The sequence below is a fragment of the Pomacea canaliculata genome, linkage group LG13 (genome assembly GCF_003073045.1).
Source record: "Pomacea canaliculata isolate SZHN2017 linkage group LG13, ASM307304v1, whole genome shotgun sequence".
Classification (NCBI taxonomy): Eukaryota; Metazoa; Mollusca; class Gastropoda; order Architaenioglossa; family Ampullariidae; genus Pomacea; species Pomacea canaliculata.
This window is the reverse complement of record NC_037602.1, coordinates 9,668,740-9,682,018: the sequence shown is the minus strand read 5'-3', so window position 1 is coordinate 9,682,018 and position 13,279 is coordinate 9,668,740. Positions and strand designations below refer to the sequence as shown.

Below are 13,279 nucleotides of genomic sequence, written 5' to 3'. Positions count from 1 at the left end.
TAATAACATTTAAGGAGTAACTCCCCCTCTCATGTGTTTTTTCATTGTTTTCGACACAAATTTAATTTTAAGCTTTTAAAAAATTGTCAGAAAAACAGAACAGATAACTGACTCTCCTAATTTATGGTACAAACTTACTGATTGTCAACAGGCATAACTTGTATTACTTACTTTTACCACCCTAAATTCTATTAAGCCCGGATTCAAGCTCCATGCATACTTTTTAGTTTATGTCCAGATGAAGGTTCATTAAGGGGCTGCAACAGGGAGCAAAACGTTTTGTGTTGCTAAGAACAAGTAATGACAAATGTCGGCAATTTCATGATTGTATGCCAGGACAGCTCATACTTCATTCTGATGTCAATAAGAAGGACTAGATGAAGAAAACTCCAGCTGGAACATCAAAAAAGGAGAAAAGAAGAATATATATTAGGAAAACCAGGAACAGTCAAAGATTGCAGTGCAGATAGCCATTATGACTTGTGTTAGGACATTCTTCCCCAGCGTGCTTCATCCTTAGCTACTGATAAGATAAAATGCCAGCAACAGCTAGCAAACTTATAATCTAGTCATATATTTATCCTTACAAAAAACTGAGATATAACAGTAAGCGGCATTCAGCGTGCTCAGTTATAAAAAAAAACAGAAAGAGACTATGTGAGGACTGAAGGGAGAAAAAGGAAAGAATAAAGAAAATATTGATGAAAAGATACAAAGAGACACGTGGGGCATTTGTGACATATGTGTGTAAATGTTCCAAATGATGTTTAAATTTTCTCTTACTAAAAAAAATTGTTCCTACAATAAATTTGGCCTCTTTGTTTGTCTAGTTGAAACTTTAATGAAGATGTAAGCAACAGTGTGTTCAATGCAATGGGAGTAAAAATATGATTTGTATGTGTTTGTTCATTTGTTCAACCACTATTATAATATGTATGAGCTCAAGACCAGTTTTTATTTTTACTGATGAAACCTACTCATGTACAGTTTTGTTCTTTTTTGATGGAGTCTGACAATCAAGCTACTCCTTCTGTACATCTATGCTCGGTTTTTTTTGTGAACTCTACTGATGGAGTTTGGCAATGCTCTCTTGCATATACAGGGTCCAGTCAGAAAAGTGAGGATCCAAAAGGTTATTTCAGGTGCCCAGGGAAACATCTCACCCTGTAAATAAATGCACTGAAGCAATAATTCCCTACCGAAAGCAAGGCTTCTTAAAAAGAGAACAAAGAAACATCGTAGAAGGTCCCTCGTTTGAGAGATTGTTGTGACATTACCACAAACATACAAACACATCTGAATAACAGTGAATATTGGTATAAATTGCTCGTCTCTTGATACTTCTAAACACATTTACAGACATTCAACACTGGATAGTGAACTCAATGCACTTGTACAAGAGAACAGCATGAGAAGCACAAAGTAAAATCTACAAAAACTAATAAAGTATTGGACGAGGAGACCATCAGCTGAAGGTATTCATGAAAACCTCGAAATCTTCAAAAGGCATCATTGTACACAAAGATATAGGCATGTTAAAGACATAAGATTTCAGACCCTGGGGTCAGGTAAGAAATGGAACGTTATCATCATCATCATCATCATCATCATCATCTGTGTCGTCTGCTGGTTTGTATTACACTGGACTACATCGTACGTTGACTCCTGATAGTGTAAACATGTTGATGGCTTTGTACGTGTGTATTCCCGCAATTTAAAGCATCAATCTAAAAAAAAAAAAGAAAATATTCGGCTCTGATTCCGTACATTAGACAAGGTAGCCACTCACAGTCTAAAATCTCTGTTTACACTACCTTGAATGCAGTCGATGGCGTGCAGGGTGTTCCTGCGTGATTTTTACTTCTGATTTAATTTCTACACTTTTCATGCATAACTACCGGCTGCAGCATGTGGTTGACAGTTAAAAAAAAATAAACTGGCGACATCTGTGCTTTATGTGATTGCAGTGTGTAGTTTGACGGTTGTGCTCCGTGCTGCATTGACAGGTACATTGGAGAATGATGAATAAGAGAAATGGAGGATGATCGCTTTATTTATTCCAGGACCACAGCCCCACGTAAGGTCTGACAATGGCAACAATAATATGACTATCATAGAACCAAGGATGTGAAAATGCATAAATTGTTGAGACTAGTTACGAACTAGAACATTCAGCTAACATAAATAAAGGGACAAGTCTGAATTGTTACTAGAATTTGTAAGGAGTGAGGGAGAGAGGCAGAGATAAAGAGAGTGAACATATGTAGACTTCTAAAAGTGCTTGTATGCGTGAATGTATATGAATATTGATAAAATTTTCTCGACTAACACGTCCATATAAGTAAATACATTCACCAGTTATTGATAAGCAGTTATGATAAACTTTGTGAATATGTAATTGGATGAGTCCATGCATAAATGTCCTATGTATAAATCCATACACTTACCTACCTTTCTCATCGCACACACAACACACAAACACAATTAATGCACGTGCTGTCTCATGCACACAGGAATGAAGTGTGTTTCGTGGGATGAGGAACAGAGATCCTTGTCTACCTGATCAAATGTCGATGGCACGTGATAGGCTAACCATGAGGATGATTAGTAACGAAACATCAAAACGGGAATAGCAGTGAGAGAGAGAGAGACTGTGTGAGCGACCGAGAAACAGAAAGAAAAAAGAAAGAAAAAAAAAGACATGTAATGGGCAACAGATATATCTCGTGCTTTGAGTGTGTCTCTCAAATTCTGATTTCTTTGCCCACGATGCATTTTGCCGGGCTCGTCAACCAGGGGGCTTTACAAACCTCGTCCCTCCAGACCATTTTTCAGCTAACCGAACCTGGAGTAGTTTCCCCTCAAGCTTATTCTCACTGGCCTTCTAACATCCCATTTATCGCAGGCTCCCGAGTCCAGATATAGCCCCTTGATGACGGACACATGCCTCTCGTGCTGCTCCAGTCTGTTGCAAATGTTTCTTCTGCCATTCCACGCAAATGAATATCTTTTAAAAGCGTCTCGGGAGCAGAAGTTCCGCCCTTCGACAGGCCCAATCAGTGTAACCGAGATCTCCAATCGATCCTTTGAAGTTCTCTTCAATCGTGCTTCTTCCTTGTCAAAGGCATTTTTTTCTGTTTTATTTTTGTTTCTCATTTGTTCCTCTACTTTCTGACCTGTAGGCGGTTGGCGATAAGGTTGAAGGCGGTAGCGGCTGCTCTGGCTGTCAGTATAAAAGCTTTTGATGTAATCTGATGTTTCTTTATAGAAAGGGATATTTAGATGAAAAGCTGCCAGGGCTTACACAGGGACTGCTAAGAAGCAATCTTTATGTCTTTGACCAAAAAAAAATTTTGTTAAGTCATTAAACATAGTTTCTGTGTAAACCTTAACGATGCAGGTTCCAGGAGAAAATGGGGATTTTTTTCCAGATATACTCTAAGCCAATAAGAGATGATGTACATAAAAAAATGACAAAGGTCAGAAATGTTAGGACAGCTGAACAGATGTGGGTGGTGGTATTCAGTGGTTCATGATAGAAAAAATATGCTTAAATGTAATTAAAGATTCAGTGAGATTTAGTCAAGTATTAGATGGACAGTAAAATGAGGTGAACAATGAAGACAAGTTTCAAAGTTTGTCAGTTTGATGTATATTACTCTTAATTTTATTTTGGTTAGTAAATACTGAGTTCATAGAGTATTTAGGCACATTCCCGGAGAGCTCATTCTTTGCTGTGAACTCAGATTCCTCTAGTCTAAAACCACAAAGGAAACAGCTCTGTACAATAAAAAAAACTGTAGACCAGAAACAATAGAAACAATAGAAACAATAGAAACAATAGAAGCAATAGAAACAATAGAAACAATGATCAATAAACTGGTGAAGCGCGCGTTCGTATTTGAGTGTGCTCTCATATGTTTTATTTTCAACTCGCAAACATGTTGTTTCTGGGGAACAGTCAATGATTTACAATCTTATGCTCGTCATACTTGACCATATTTTCAAAACCCGTATAAAGGGTCAACATACATTGTGACAGAGTCTCTTTCTATCTTTAATTAATCATCCTCCCCTTGAGATGACAAAGCTATTTTCTTTTCAATAAGCACCCTCTGCAGAAGTTGATGGGATGGTTTGTTATATACATTGTTTATTATTATTGTGGCATATTTTGAAAGAGTATAAATTGTTGACATGCATTTAACCAAGACTTTGGCAGATAGAACTTTGAAACAATAACATTCTCGGATGTGCATGGGAAAAGGTAAAAGAATTGCTGGAATGTGCACTTGCCAAACTAACCCCACTTCAATGTCGCCTTCCATTTCTGTACATGAAACGAACTTTAATCCTGTTGTGTTTGAAAGTTAGAATTCAACGGAAACATTCTTTGATCATTTTTTAAAATTTGGGTCATGTAATGAACTAAGCCCAAAATGTAAAAACTACACAAAAACAACACAGTTGTGGGTCGCTAATAATACTAACAAACCAGAGAATTTTATTTCTTTCTTTCTTGTTTACTTGATTTCTAGTTCTTTCTTTTAAACACTTTCCATACTTTCGTTTCGTAATGCTACCTTCATTGCCTGCTTTCTTCCTTCTTCTTTGTGTGTTTGTTATTTCTTTCTTTATATATTTTCTTTTGGTTTTTCTTTATTCATTTTTTTCATAACGATATTCTCCTTTCTTTCGTGTCTGCATTTTCCAGCACCCATATCTTTTGGCTCATTGAAATATAAAGGCTTTCTGTGCTTGCGTAGATATTGGCCGAAGCTCAACCACATTACATCTTAACAAGAAGGTACGAGACTCACAACGCAGATTCTCAGTTATAGGTATTTATTATTAATTTTCGATACTTTGGTTTTGTGAAATATATGTTACTCACACTTGACCTATTGTACAAATTCTTTGAAGCTGATGAAGGGACATTTCATTCTCTAAGTTCATGTCCACTATAGTGAGATACAGTGAGATACAGTGACAGCTACGCCACCAGTCGACATCCTGCAAACGCTACACTTGACTTGAGAATGATGTCTATGTAAAGATTAATGGCATCCTGGGTGCATTCAGCCCTCTCGTGCATTTTTTCTGCCACACAGTTCACCATATTCAGTATAAACCTGAAATCAGACAACAGAAAACTTCAGTTAATAATAAACCTAATAAACTTAAAATCAAACCAGAGAACATAGATGACAAACATAAGCTGAGACCAGACAAACAAAACGTTTAGTATACCCGAATAAACCTGAAATCAGCGAAAACAAGAATAAAAGATGACATCACACAATACAAATCTTTGGGCTATGAAGAGACCAAGATCTTCATAAATTTATAGAGCAACCTTTCGAGCTGACTTTCGCTTTCTTCTGTGCCGCTGTATTTTCTGAGAGGAACTGCATCAGTAGTTTGCTAGCTTGACAATAGAATCTAGTTTTTAAAACAGTTTAAGCAGATGTTTTTTTCGCCTGCGAACTGTTTCGAAAGGTCTCCTGTTTGGGAAATATCGTCAAGGTGATATTTTATATTGTCTTTATCCTTTCCGTTGATAGTAGTTTTACAGGAATTTTCTTGCTGAATGCAAGCATTTAATTTTAAATGATTACTAGCAGAACCTAGAATCTAAGTAAAACATATATTTTAACAGGTATGTTAGCACGATTCATTGTCCCATCACAATGAGTTGTTTTATGTAAAATATATCTATAAACACACTGCCTTGATTTGTAACTAGAACCCCTAGTATAGAAACAATATTAAACGATCGCTAGCACGCACGCACAGACACACACACACCTTCACACGCACATATATACACTCACACACATGCACACAACATTTTATTTTTATCTACACGACACAAAACAGATGAAACGATAAAAAAACTTTTACAAGAAGTAAATATAAAATATACCCACGGACATGGATGGTACGGGTTCATTAGATGGATTCCCATTGGTCCTGAAATGTGCAACTCGCCACAAGAGATGACATCATTCTCAAACGGGTATTCCCAGCACTGGACGCTGGTCGCCACAACTGTAGACAACAAAACAAAACAGATATTAACATAAAAACAAACAACACTTTGAAGTCCCACAATTCTGAGTTTCGATAAGTAAAAAATCAGAACAACAATCTACCAGTTACCTGAGATAATATTCTGAAACATATTTTCACCAGGATATCCTGATTATCTTACATAAAATATCAGCAGCATAGAGTAGAAGCCAACAGTCATTTGACCTGAGTGAGAAAGAGGAACCAATGATACAAACTGAACGCATCCTCAAACATAGTCAAGGTGTATAAAAGGTGCTGCTGCAGAATAAACCACGGCGGACGCAGAAGGCGCCAAAGTAAGAGAACTTATCTCCCTTTCAAAGGTTTTGTTGAGTTTGAGTCTCGCCTCACCGTGGGTCTGCTGGCACAGCCAGGTGAAAAAGTCGGTGTACCTGTTGATTCTCTCCCGGGATGCTGTGTGGTTGCAGGTATACATGGCAGTACAGGCTTGTGCCTGGCTTAGTGTGCTGCAATCAAATATCAGGTTTTTTTTAAAAGTTTTTTAATTGATTGCAGACGTTATACATTTATACATGTGTTAAATTTTCAGTTTTCTTACCTGCAAGCAGAGGGAAGCTGAAAGACGGCTCTTGACATCTGGGCGTTCTGCATGGTGTAGCCTATAGGGAGCAACGATCCCAGGCAGTAGTCGAGAGGAATCAGACATTCAAACAGTCCAGCAAAACCTGTCGACCATTCTGAACAAGCAAACAGCAACATGTTCAGAGACAAGGCTCAGTGAAGGAAGAGATTTGAGCATTCAAACCGACCAATCAAACCTGTAAGACCATTCTGAATAACGGGACTGTAAAGATTCCAAAAAGCAGGTAAAGAAACCAAGCGATTAAAATCTACAATCGACATTCCCGAATAAGGGGGCGCGCTTTTGTCAACCAGCAACTAAGGCTACATCACGACAAATCAGCAAGCCCTGTAAACAAATGTCACATGCAGAAAAAGAATAGCATGCCCGAGACGAAATTTGAACCCGAGACACCAAAACTATATAATTGACGACAGTTGCTAAACTTTGCACAACCGAAGTAGGGACAAAAGAGGAACCACAAAGACAACATTTTCTCCATTATTTAACTATATTGGTCGTTACATAAGACTTACTCATATCCTTGTCCGTTTTACTGTTTGCTTTGCGTTCTTCCAAGCTTCCCTCTCTTAATTTCTTCCTCTTTCAATTACCACTTAAACATGATAATTATGTTAGTGGTCAGAAGCATGATCTTGAATCTCTTTGATACCAGATGCTGTGTTTGCAGTATAACTGTATTCATGCGACCTCGTAACATCTTACATTTGATTTATCCTTCTGCATTTTAATCCGTCTTATTTTTCTTAATCAAGACTGTTGCAAGTTTTAAAATAATAACCAGAATAATTTTTACAATCGTCAATATGGTAATTAGTAAACTGCAGCACGCCAAGTGATATATCTGCGAGTCACACACACACACACGCTCACACATCTGCTCGCACTCACACACATACATACACGCTAAGAAAGAGAGAGAGAAAAGGAATGAATATAGAAAAGAACTACTTACCAAACATCAGCACAATAATCACTTGTAGTACTCCGCTGGAGGCTCTTGCCATGTATGCTTGCCGTAGAGCTACTGTTTCCCAACAACAATCGCAGACATTAAGTCCCTTCCCATCCCGTTGTTACAGAAGCTGAGAGCACAGGCACTGACTCATAACCCAGTTCACTGCACATTGCGCCATCAGACGGTCCTGGCGCACGTCAGACGACTGCGCGGTGCGCGTCAAATCGTCAGCACCAGCCAGGGCAGGGGAAGTAATCAGTCGGGGGCGGCGTCTGGAGATTCTCTACCTACGTAAGCGCTCTACGGGAGGTAACTAGGTTAGTTCCTCCTTGCCTGCTTTCGTGAAGCCCTTGGGCCGCCTTCAAGTTCGCAGACTTGTTTGTCTGCGTAGTTTGCGCTGAGTTTTTGTAGCGAACATCTCCGGCATTATAATATTTTGGGTTTTTTTCTGGCACCCTCTCGCTTTAATCGCGTGTTGTGGTGTTTCATAAACAGGAACCAGATACTCTAGCTGATACCCGTAAACAAACTTAAGAGAAGCAGTGTGTTTACTCCTTTATTCGTTATTTCTCCGACTGTTATTGGCGTTAATTTCAACACAGTCTCAAACCTACTTTAAAGATTATTTTACTTTTCAAATAATTTATTTTTTTTCTTGCTCTCTACTAATGTGTGTCTGTCTTTCAAATTGAATGGTTTTAATGATTTTATTTTCTTATCTGCAGATAGACTAAGTTATGCCTGTTGTGTATTGAGTAAACATGTACATTCAATTAAGTGTGCTTTTAGCAGACTGATATTAAGCTTATTCTGATGTGATCCTATTTTCCCAAAAAGCATTTCTCTTGAAAGAAGATTTAAGCAACCAAACAAAAAACTATATGATGTATATGGAGAAGTGCATCGTGCATATCGGTAGCGATATAATATCAATTTATTTAAAACATGAAATAGATATGAGCAAAAACATAGAAGAATTACACACACACGCGCGCGCACACACAAAGAAAAAATGCGGCAATAAATGCTTTATTTATTTGTTGTCTAATCTCCTCTTTAATTATTTTTCTCCCTTAGTATATCTCTCAGAAACAAACCTATGTACGCACGCACACACACTCTGTAAACGCACTCGTGCGCACGCAAATGCACAAGCATGCAGCTTAAGCAACCTTCTTGATTCTTGTGTTGTCTAATTGTTTTCAGTGTGGCTCTACGCCAATCCGGGATGTCTGTAGCGAGATGCTTTGGACTGATAACCAAGATTGAGAATACTCCATTTCAAAATAAATCTGATGCACACACACACAGACATACATATCAGAATCTGCTGGCTCGCTGTCAAAAAAGCAGCGAGGGGAATCCCTCCTTATCTGCTGAGTTTGGAGTTGAAGCAGTCATTAAGGCCGCTAAGGTATTGTAAAACACACACAGGTAGAATATCGATAAAACGAATTCCTATACGACATATTTTTTACGTGAGAGGTACAACAATTTGCGGTGAGGCAGCAGCTGTAACACACAAGGAAGTGAAGTGAGTGGTGTTCAGTTGAACTAGATGAAACTTGTTAATCGTAGTGCGCTAAGGATAGGGCATCTCGTAGGCATCTCTTTTTTAACAACGCAAGAGCTGATAAATATTTAGCACTGAACAATCACGGAAGACAATATGTTATGCATAAACTTGCTTGAGAATTTAAATATCTAAAATATACAATAATATATCTGCGTAAAGCATAAAGCATTTATAATTTTTAAAAAATTCACTTTATTTCATTTTATATTTATGATTTGCACTGTGATGCTCAGTACTGCTCTCGGAGAGGCAAAAACATATCCCTAAATAATTCACACAATACAATAACTCCTTCTCTCTTACACGAGGAAAATTATATGATAAGAAAGAATGGGCCATACAAAAGACATTGAGATAATGTTAGCCATCAAATCAGTAGACGACGTGGGAAAGCCATAGAAAAATATATACAATACTTGATAAGATCTGGTCAGTATCTGCTGACGAGCAACTCCTGCAAGAATTCCTGGAAAAGAACTGCAAAACCTCAGAAGATTGTTATAACACCCAGTGGCTGCTCTAAGGGGAAGTAAAGCAAAGTTGATCAGAAGGTAAACTTTTTTTTCGTTCGTTGTATGCTTTTTATTCCCGTCACGCGTTGTGTGTACATACTAAACCGCAATAGCTACTACTACTAAACGAAGAAATAATACTATAACGCATTTCTTGTATGTGAAGACAAATAAAGCCCTGTACACGAAAGACTACTAGATGAACCTACAGTAACCATACAACAAATAAAATTAAATAAACGCTAACGAGTGACGCTGGGACTTGACATGAGAGAAAAACTATGCTAGTCCTCTTTTTCCCCCGATGTACATATGTGGGTCAGTCTACTTCAGTTTCGTGCTCAGATAAGCAAAATCGTGACTTGATATATTAAAGAAATAAAAGGAGATTTGATTATGTCTATAAAAAGTTTCATAGAGAAAATCACATTGGAACAGGACATAGAGATAAGGCAGGAAAGTAGAAAGAAAGAAAGGAATGTCATAAAATAGAGAGAGAAGCAGAAGAAAAAGAATATGTCAGCAGTATTGTTAACAGGAGTAAAAATTAACACTAGAATTATACAGTTTTTTTTTCCTTTCCAGACTTCAAGATGATGTTGCTGTTGATTACTGTTGTAATTTGTTGGGGCGCTACAGTCTTTGCGCAGGTAACTAAATAACGTTTCTGCATGTGGAGGTTTGCAAGTTTGTTCTCGCTCATGCATCATCATCATCATCATCATCATCATCATCATCATCATCATCATCATCATCATCATCAACAACAACAACAACAACAACAACAACAACTTACGCTCCGATGAACTTTATTTTATAAAAACCGGAAGTCTTTCAGTCAATGATGTGTAGACGAACATTATCTTTTACAGACACCATTTATTCCAACTTCCGGGATACAGTGTCTCAAGAACGACGACTGTGACGACTTGGAGCACAAGTGCTGCTCCATCACACCTCTGCTGGGCAAACGAGAGGTCAAGGGTGCAAGTGCGACCGCAAGCGACGTAGGCGGAGAGTGGTATCCGTACGTCCACTACTGTCTGCCGTACAAGGCAGCTGACGCACCATGGTGTGATCTTGACCTCCAGTACTCCACTGACTCCCCGAACTACTTCGGTCTTTGTCCATGTGGGCCAGGGCTCAGGTGTATCCCCACTGAAGACCTTGACCCTAAATGGTACCCACGAGAGCGCTTCGGAAAATGCGCTCCATCATAGAGAGAACTCGTTACACTAAGAACTGCCGTACCAAAACAACCGTAAAGCCGTTTATGTGTAATAAAAAGTCCTCATAAAAACTTTGGATCAACATATACTTTTTTATCGATGCGTTGGTTTCTTGTTTTAGTAAAAAAAAAAAGTTATTCTTACCATGAACCCTTTTCCACTCGAGATTAAGTCCCACAGAGTTAACGTAAAACATCCATTTAGTTTCAAAAAGGAGAGTTTTGATTTTCAGAAGTACCTCATATTATTGACAAAACCTTAAATCTTAAAATCATGAATTCCTCGAGATACCCGAAACATAAAGCTATACATTAAATTGAGCATTTATTTGTATCCAGTCATATAAGCACTGAGTAACGGAGAATAGGCTTTATGTAGCAGATACATGTTTGGCTATGTTTTTCATGTAAATGAGAGAATACATACTTTTACATGAAGTAACTGAGGCATGTATGTATTTATTATCTGCAAATATATACATATATAGTGCTGGTATGTTCTGACTAAATGAATGAGCACTTGAAATACCCGTAGTAAGAAGGCATTATTCATTAAATTTCATACAAAATAATAGTGCTACTAAAGATGTGCGGCTTGCGAGTTATGGGAAACCCTGATGCAGAAGAAAAGAAGAAGAAATACTTTGACAGCGATCATGATAAATGGATGTGAAGAGGAAGGTCTGGGTTTCTCTAAATTTTAAACAAAAGGCCATGGGAGGTAATCCAGACCTGCTGTTGTTCTGTGTTGTTGATTACGTCCCGTAGTTAAGCTTGAGGAACAGTGTGGTACGAGGGGCAGCAGAACGCAGAAAATCAATTTTAACAAAAATGAAATCCCCACTGCTGTTGTCATCTTTTACCTGAAATGCTTGACTAAGACTTCCCTTACTTATGCATACAGACCCTAAGAAAAGGGGAAGTAAAGGAGGTAATTACACTTTGATTTGTGTATGCGTGCATCGTGCGCTTCTTTGAGAATTTTTTTAAAATCCTAATGAATAAATTACGACGTTCCGAATAATTGAGCAAAATGCACGAGTAGCGATAATTAAGCTAATAAGTACTTCTGTGCTCATATCAATATGTTGGTAGGGAAAGGAGGTGGTTTATGAGATAGCAGCTAAGAGACGGAGAGGAAAAAGATTTGCAATGAGCGTTTCCCACATGGAGGTAAGCACACAGACTTACAGACAGTGAGCGGTAGGTAATGAGGTCGTAGGACAAAGGCTGATATCACAATGAAGCAGAACATAAACAGTCGGTCCCAGTAAACGGCTATTAATATTAAGTGATAACGGTAAGAGATCGTAATTATATTTCAAACGGATGCTTGGCTAGTCGGAAAGTATAGTCACTTACCACACCTCCCTCCTTTAGGCTACAAACTGTTAAATGCTGTTGAACGTCCTTTTGTTAAATAAAAGTCTGATTATTTTTAACATAACACTTGTGTTTTCTGTTCCATATACAAACGCCAGAGTAAGATTTCTTGTTGTCGTAGAATGAGTGATTTTAGCTATTTACCACATTAAATGCTTCTAGTAAATGGCCATAAATAGAAATAAGAAAGAATTAACTTTTTCTGTAGATTAAGGAAGATATTTTTTTTTATTTCCGTCAGTTACAAATAAATTTGCGTTGTCAAATTATATGTTTGATAGAGAAATATGTAAAAATAATTAGCGAATCCGGGTAAAATTGATCAACAGATGCGTTGACAGAAGCAAATCCCCGTGAAGACATTAATGATGTAAATCAATTTTGCATTGTAAAGACACACACAAGAAAAAATAATCATACGTAAATACTAAATAAAAAATGCAGAATAAAATAATTATTTTCTTGGCACTGACAGGGTAGTTACTGACGGAAAATAAAGCAATACTTATATTTTCCCATTAATTAGAACGTTGAAATGTGTGTGTGTGTGTGGACTTTACTACCATCATCGGGATATTTTTGTGAATGTGTATTTTTTACGCAGGTTGTTGCAAAGCAAGGAATAGCTTTTAACTTTTCCATACACTATTTTTATCCATTTTAAATTTTTTACTCTGTGTATCGGCAACTACTCTGGGATAAAGGAGCGCGTGTAAAAGGTCTATCTCTGTTAGTAAATCAAGTGAAACGTTGTTGAGCTGAACGTTATACCTAAACTAGCTTTAGACAGAGTTTTATTTTAGAGCATTGCTACTTGTAATTTAGTATTGCTCCCATCCTGCATCTTCCACCATCTTCCATGATTTCAACACAGTTGATGACAAGTAGGTTTTTATTTTTTAATATATCTTTCCATTATAATGAATTTTAGTATACGGCTGCA

At 37.6% G+C, this 13,279-nt stretch overlaps 2 protein-coding genes across 2 annotated transcripts; one reads left to right on the top strand and one right to left on the bottom strand.

The window, feature by feature from the left end:
* Positions 1-3,916: 3,916 nt before the first annotated feature.
* LOC112554081 lies at positions 3,917-8,053 on the bottom strand. The gene is made up of 5 exons (XM_025221674.1): positions 7,635-8,053; positions 6,635-6,773; positions 6,427-6,542; positions 5,931-6,051; positions 3,917-5,132 (listed from the first exon to the last, which is right to left on the bottom strand). The coding sequence occupies exons 1-5, from the start codon at positions 7,684-7,686 to the stop codon at positions 4,994-4,996; spliced, it is 567 nt and encodes a 188-aa protein (XP_025077459.1). The 5' UTR covers positions 7,687-8,053; the 3' UTR covers positions 3,917-4,993.
* Positions 8,054-9,563: 1,510 nt separating this feature from the next.
* On the top strand, positions 9,564-11,031 carry LOC112554226. Its single transcript, XM_025221905.1, has 3 exons — positions 9,564-9,764; positions 10,311-10,375; positions 10,598-11,031. The coding sequence occupies exons 2-3, from the start codon at positions 10,319-10,321 to the stop codon at positions 10,943-10,945; spliced, it is 405 nt and encodes a 134-aa protein (XP_025077690.1). The 5' UTR covers positions 9,564-9,764; positions 10,311-10,318; the 3' UTR covers positions 10,946-11,031.
* The last annotated feature ends 2,248 nt before the right edge of the window (positions 11,032-13,279 follow it).

Coding starts and splice junctions, on each gene's coding strand:
- LOC112554226 (XM_025221905.1), top strand. CDS start 10,319: ATGATGTTGCTGTTGATTACTGTTGTAATTTGTTGGGGCGCTACAGTC. Junction 10,376..10,597: donor GCGCTACAGTCTTTGCGCAG/GTAACTAAATAA, acceptor TATCTTTTACAG/ACACCATTTATTCCAACTTC.
- LOC112554081 (XM_025221674.1), bottom strand. CDS start 7,686: ATGGCAAGAGCCTCCAGCGGAGTACTACAAGTGATTATTGTGCTGATG. Junction 6,052..6,426: donor GCTGTGCCAGCAGACCCACG/GTGAGGCGAGAC, acceptor TGTTGTCTACAG/TTGTGGCGACCAGCGTCCAG. Junction 5,133..5,930: donor AACCCGTACCATCCATGTCC/GTGGGTATATTT, acceptor GTCTGATTTCAG/GTTTATACTGAATATGGTGA.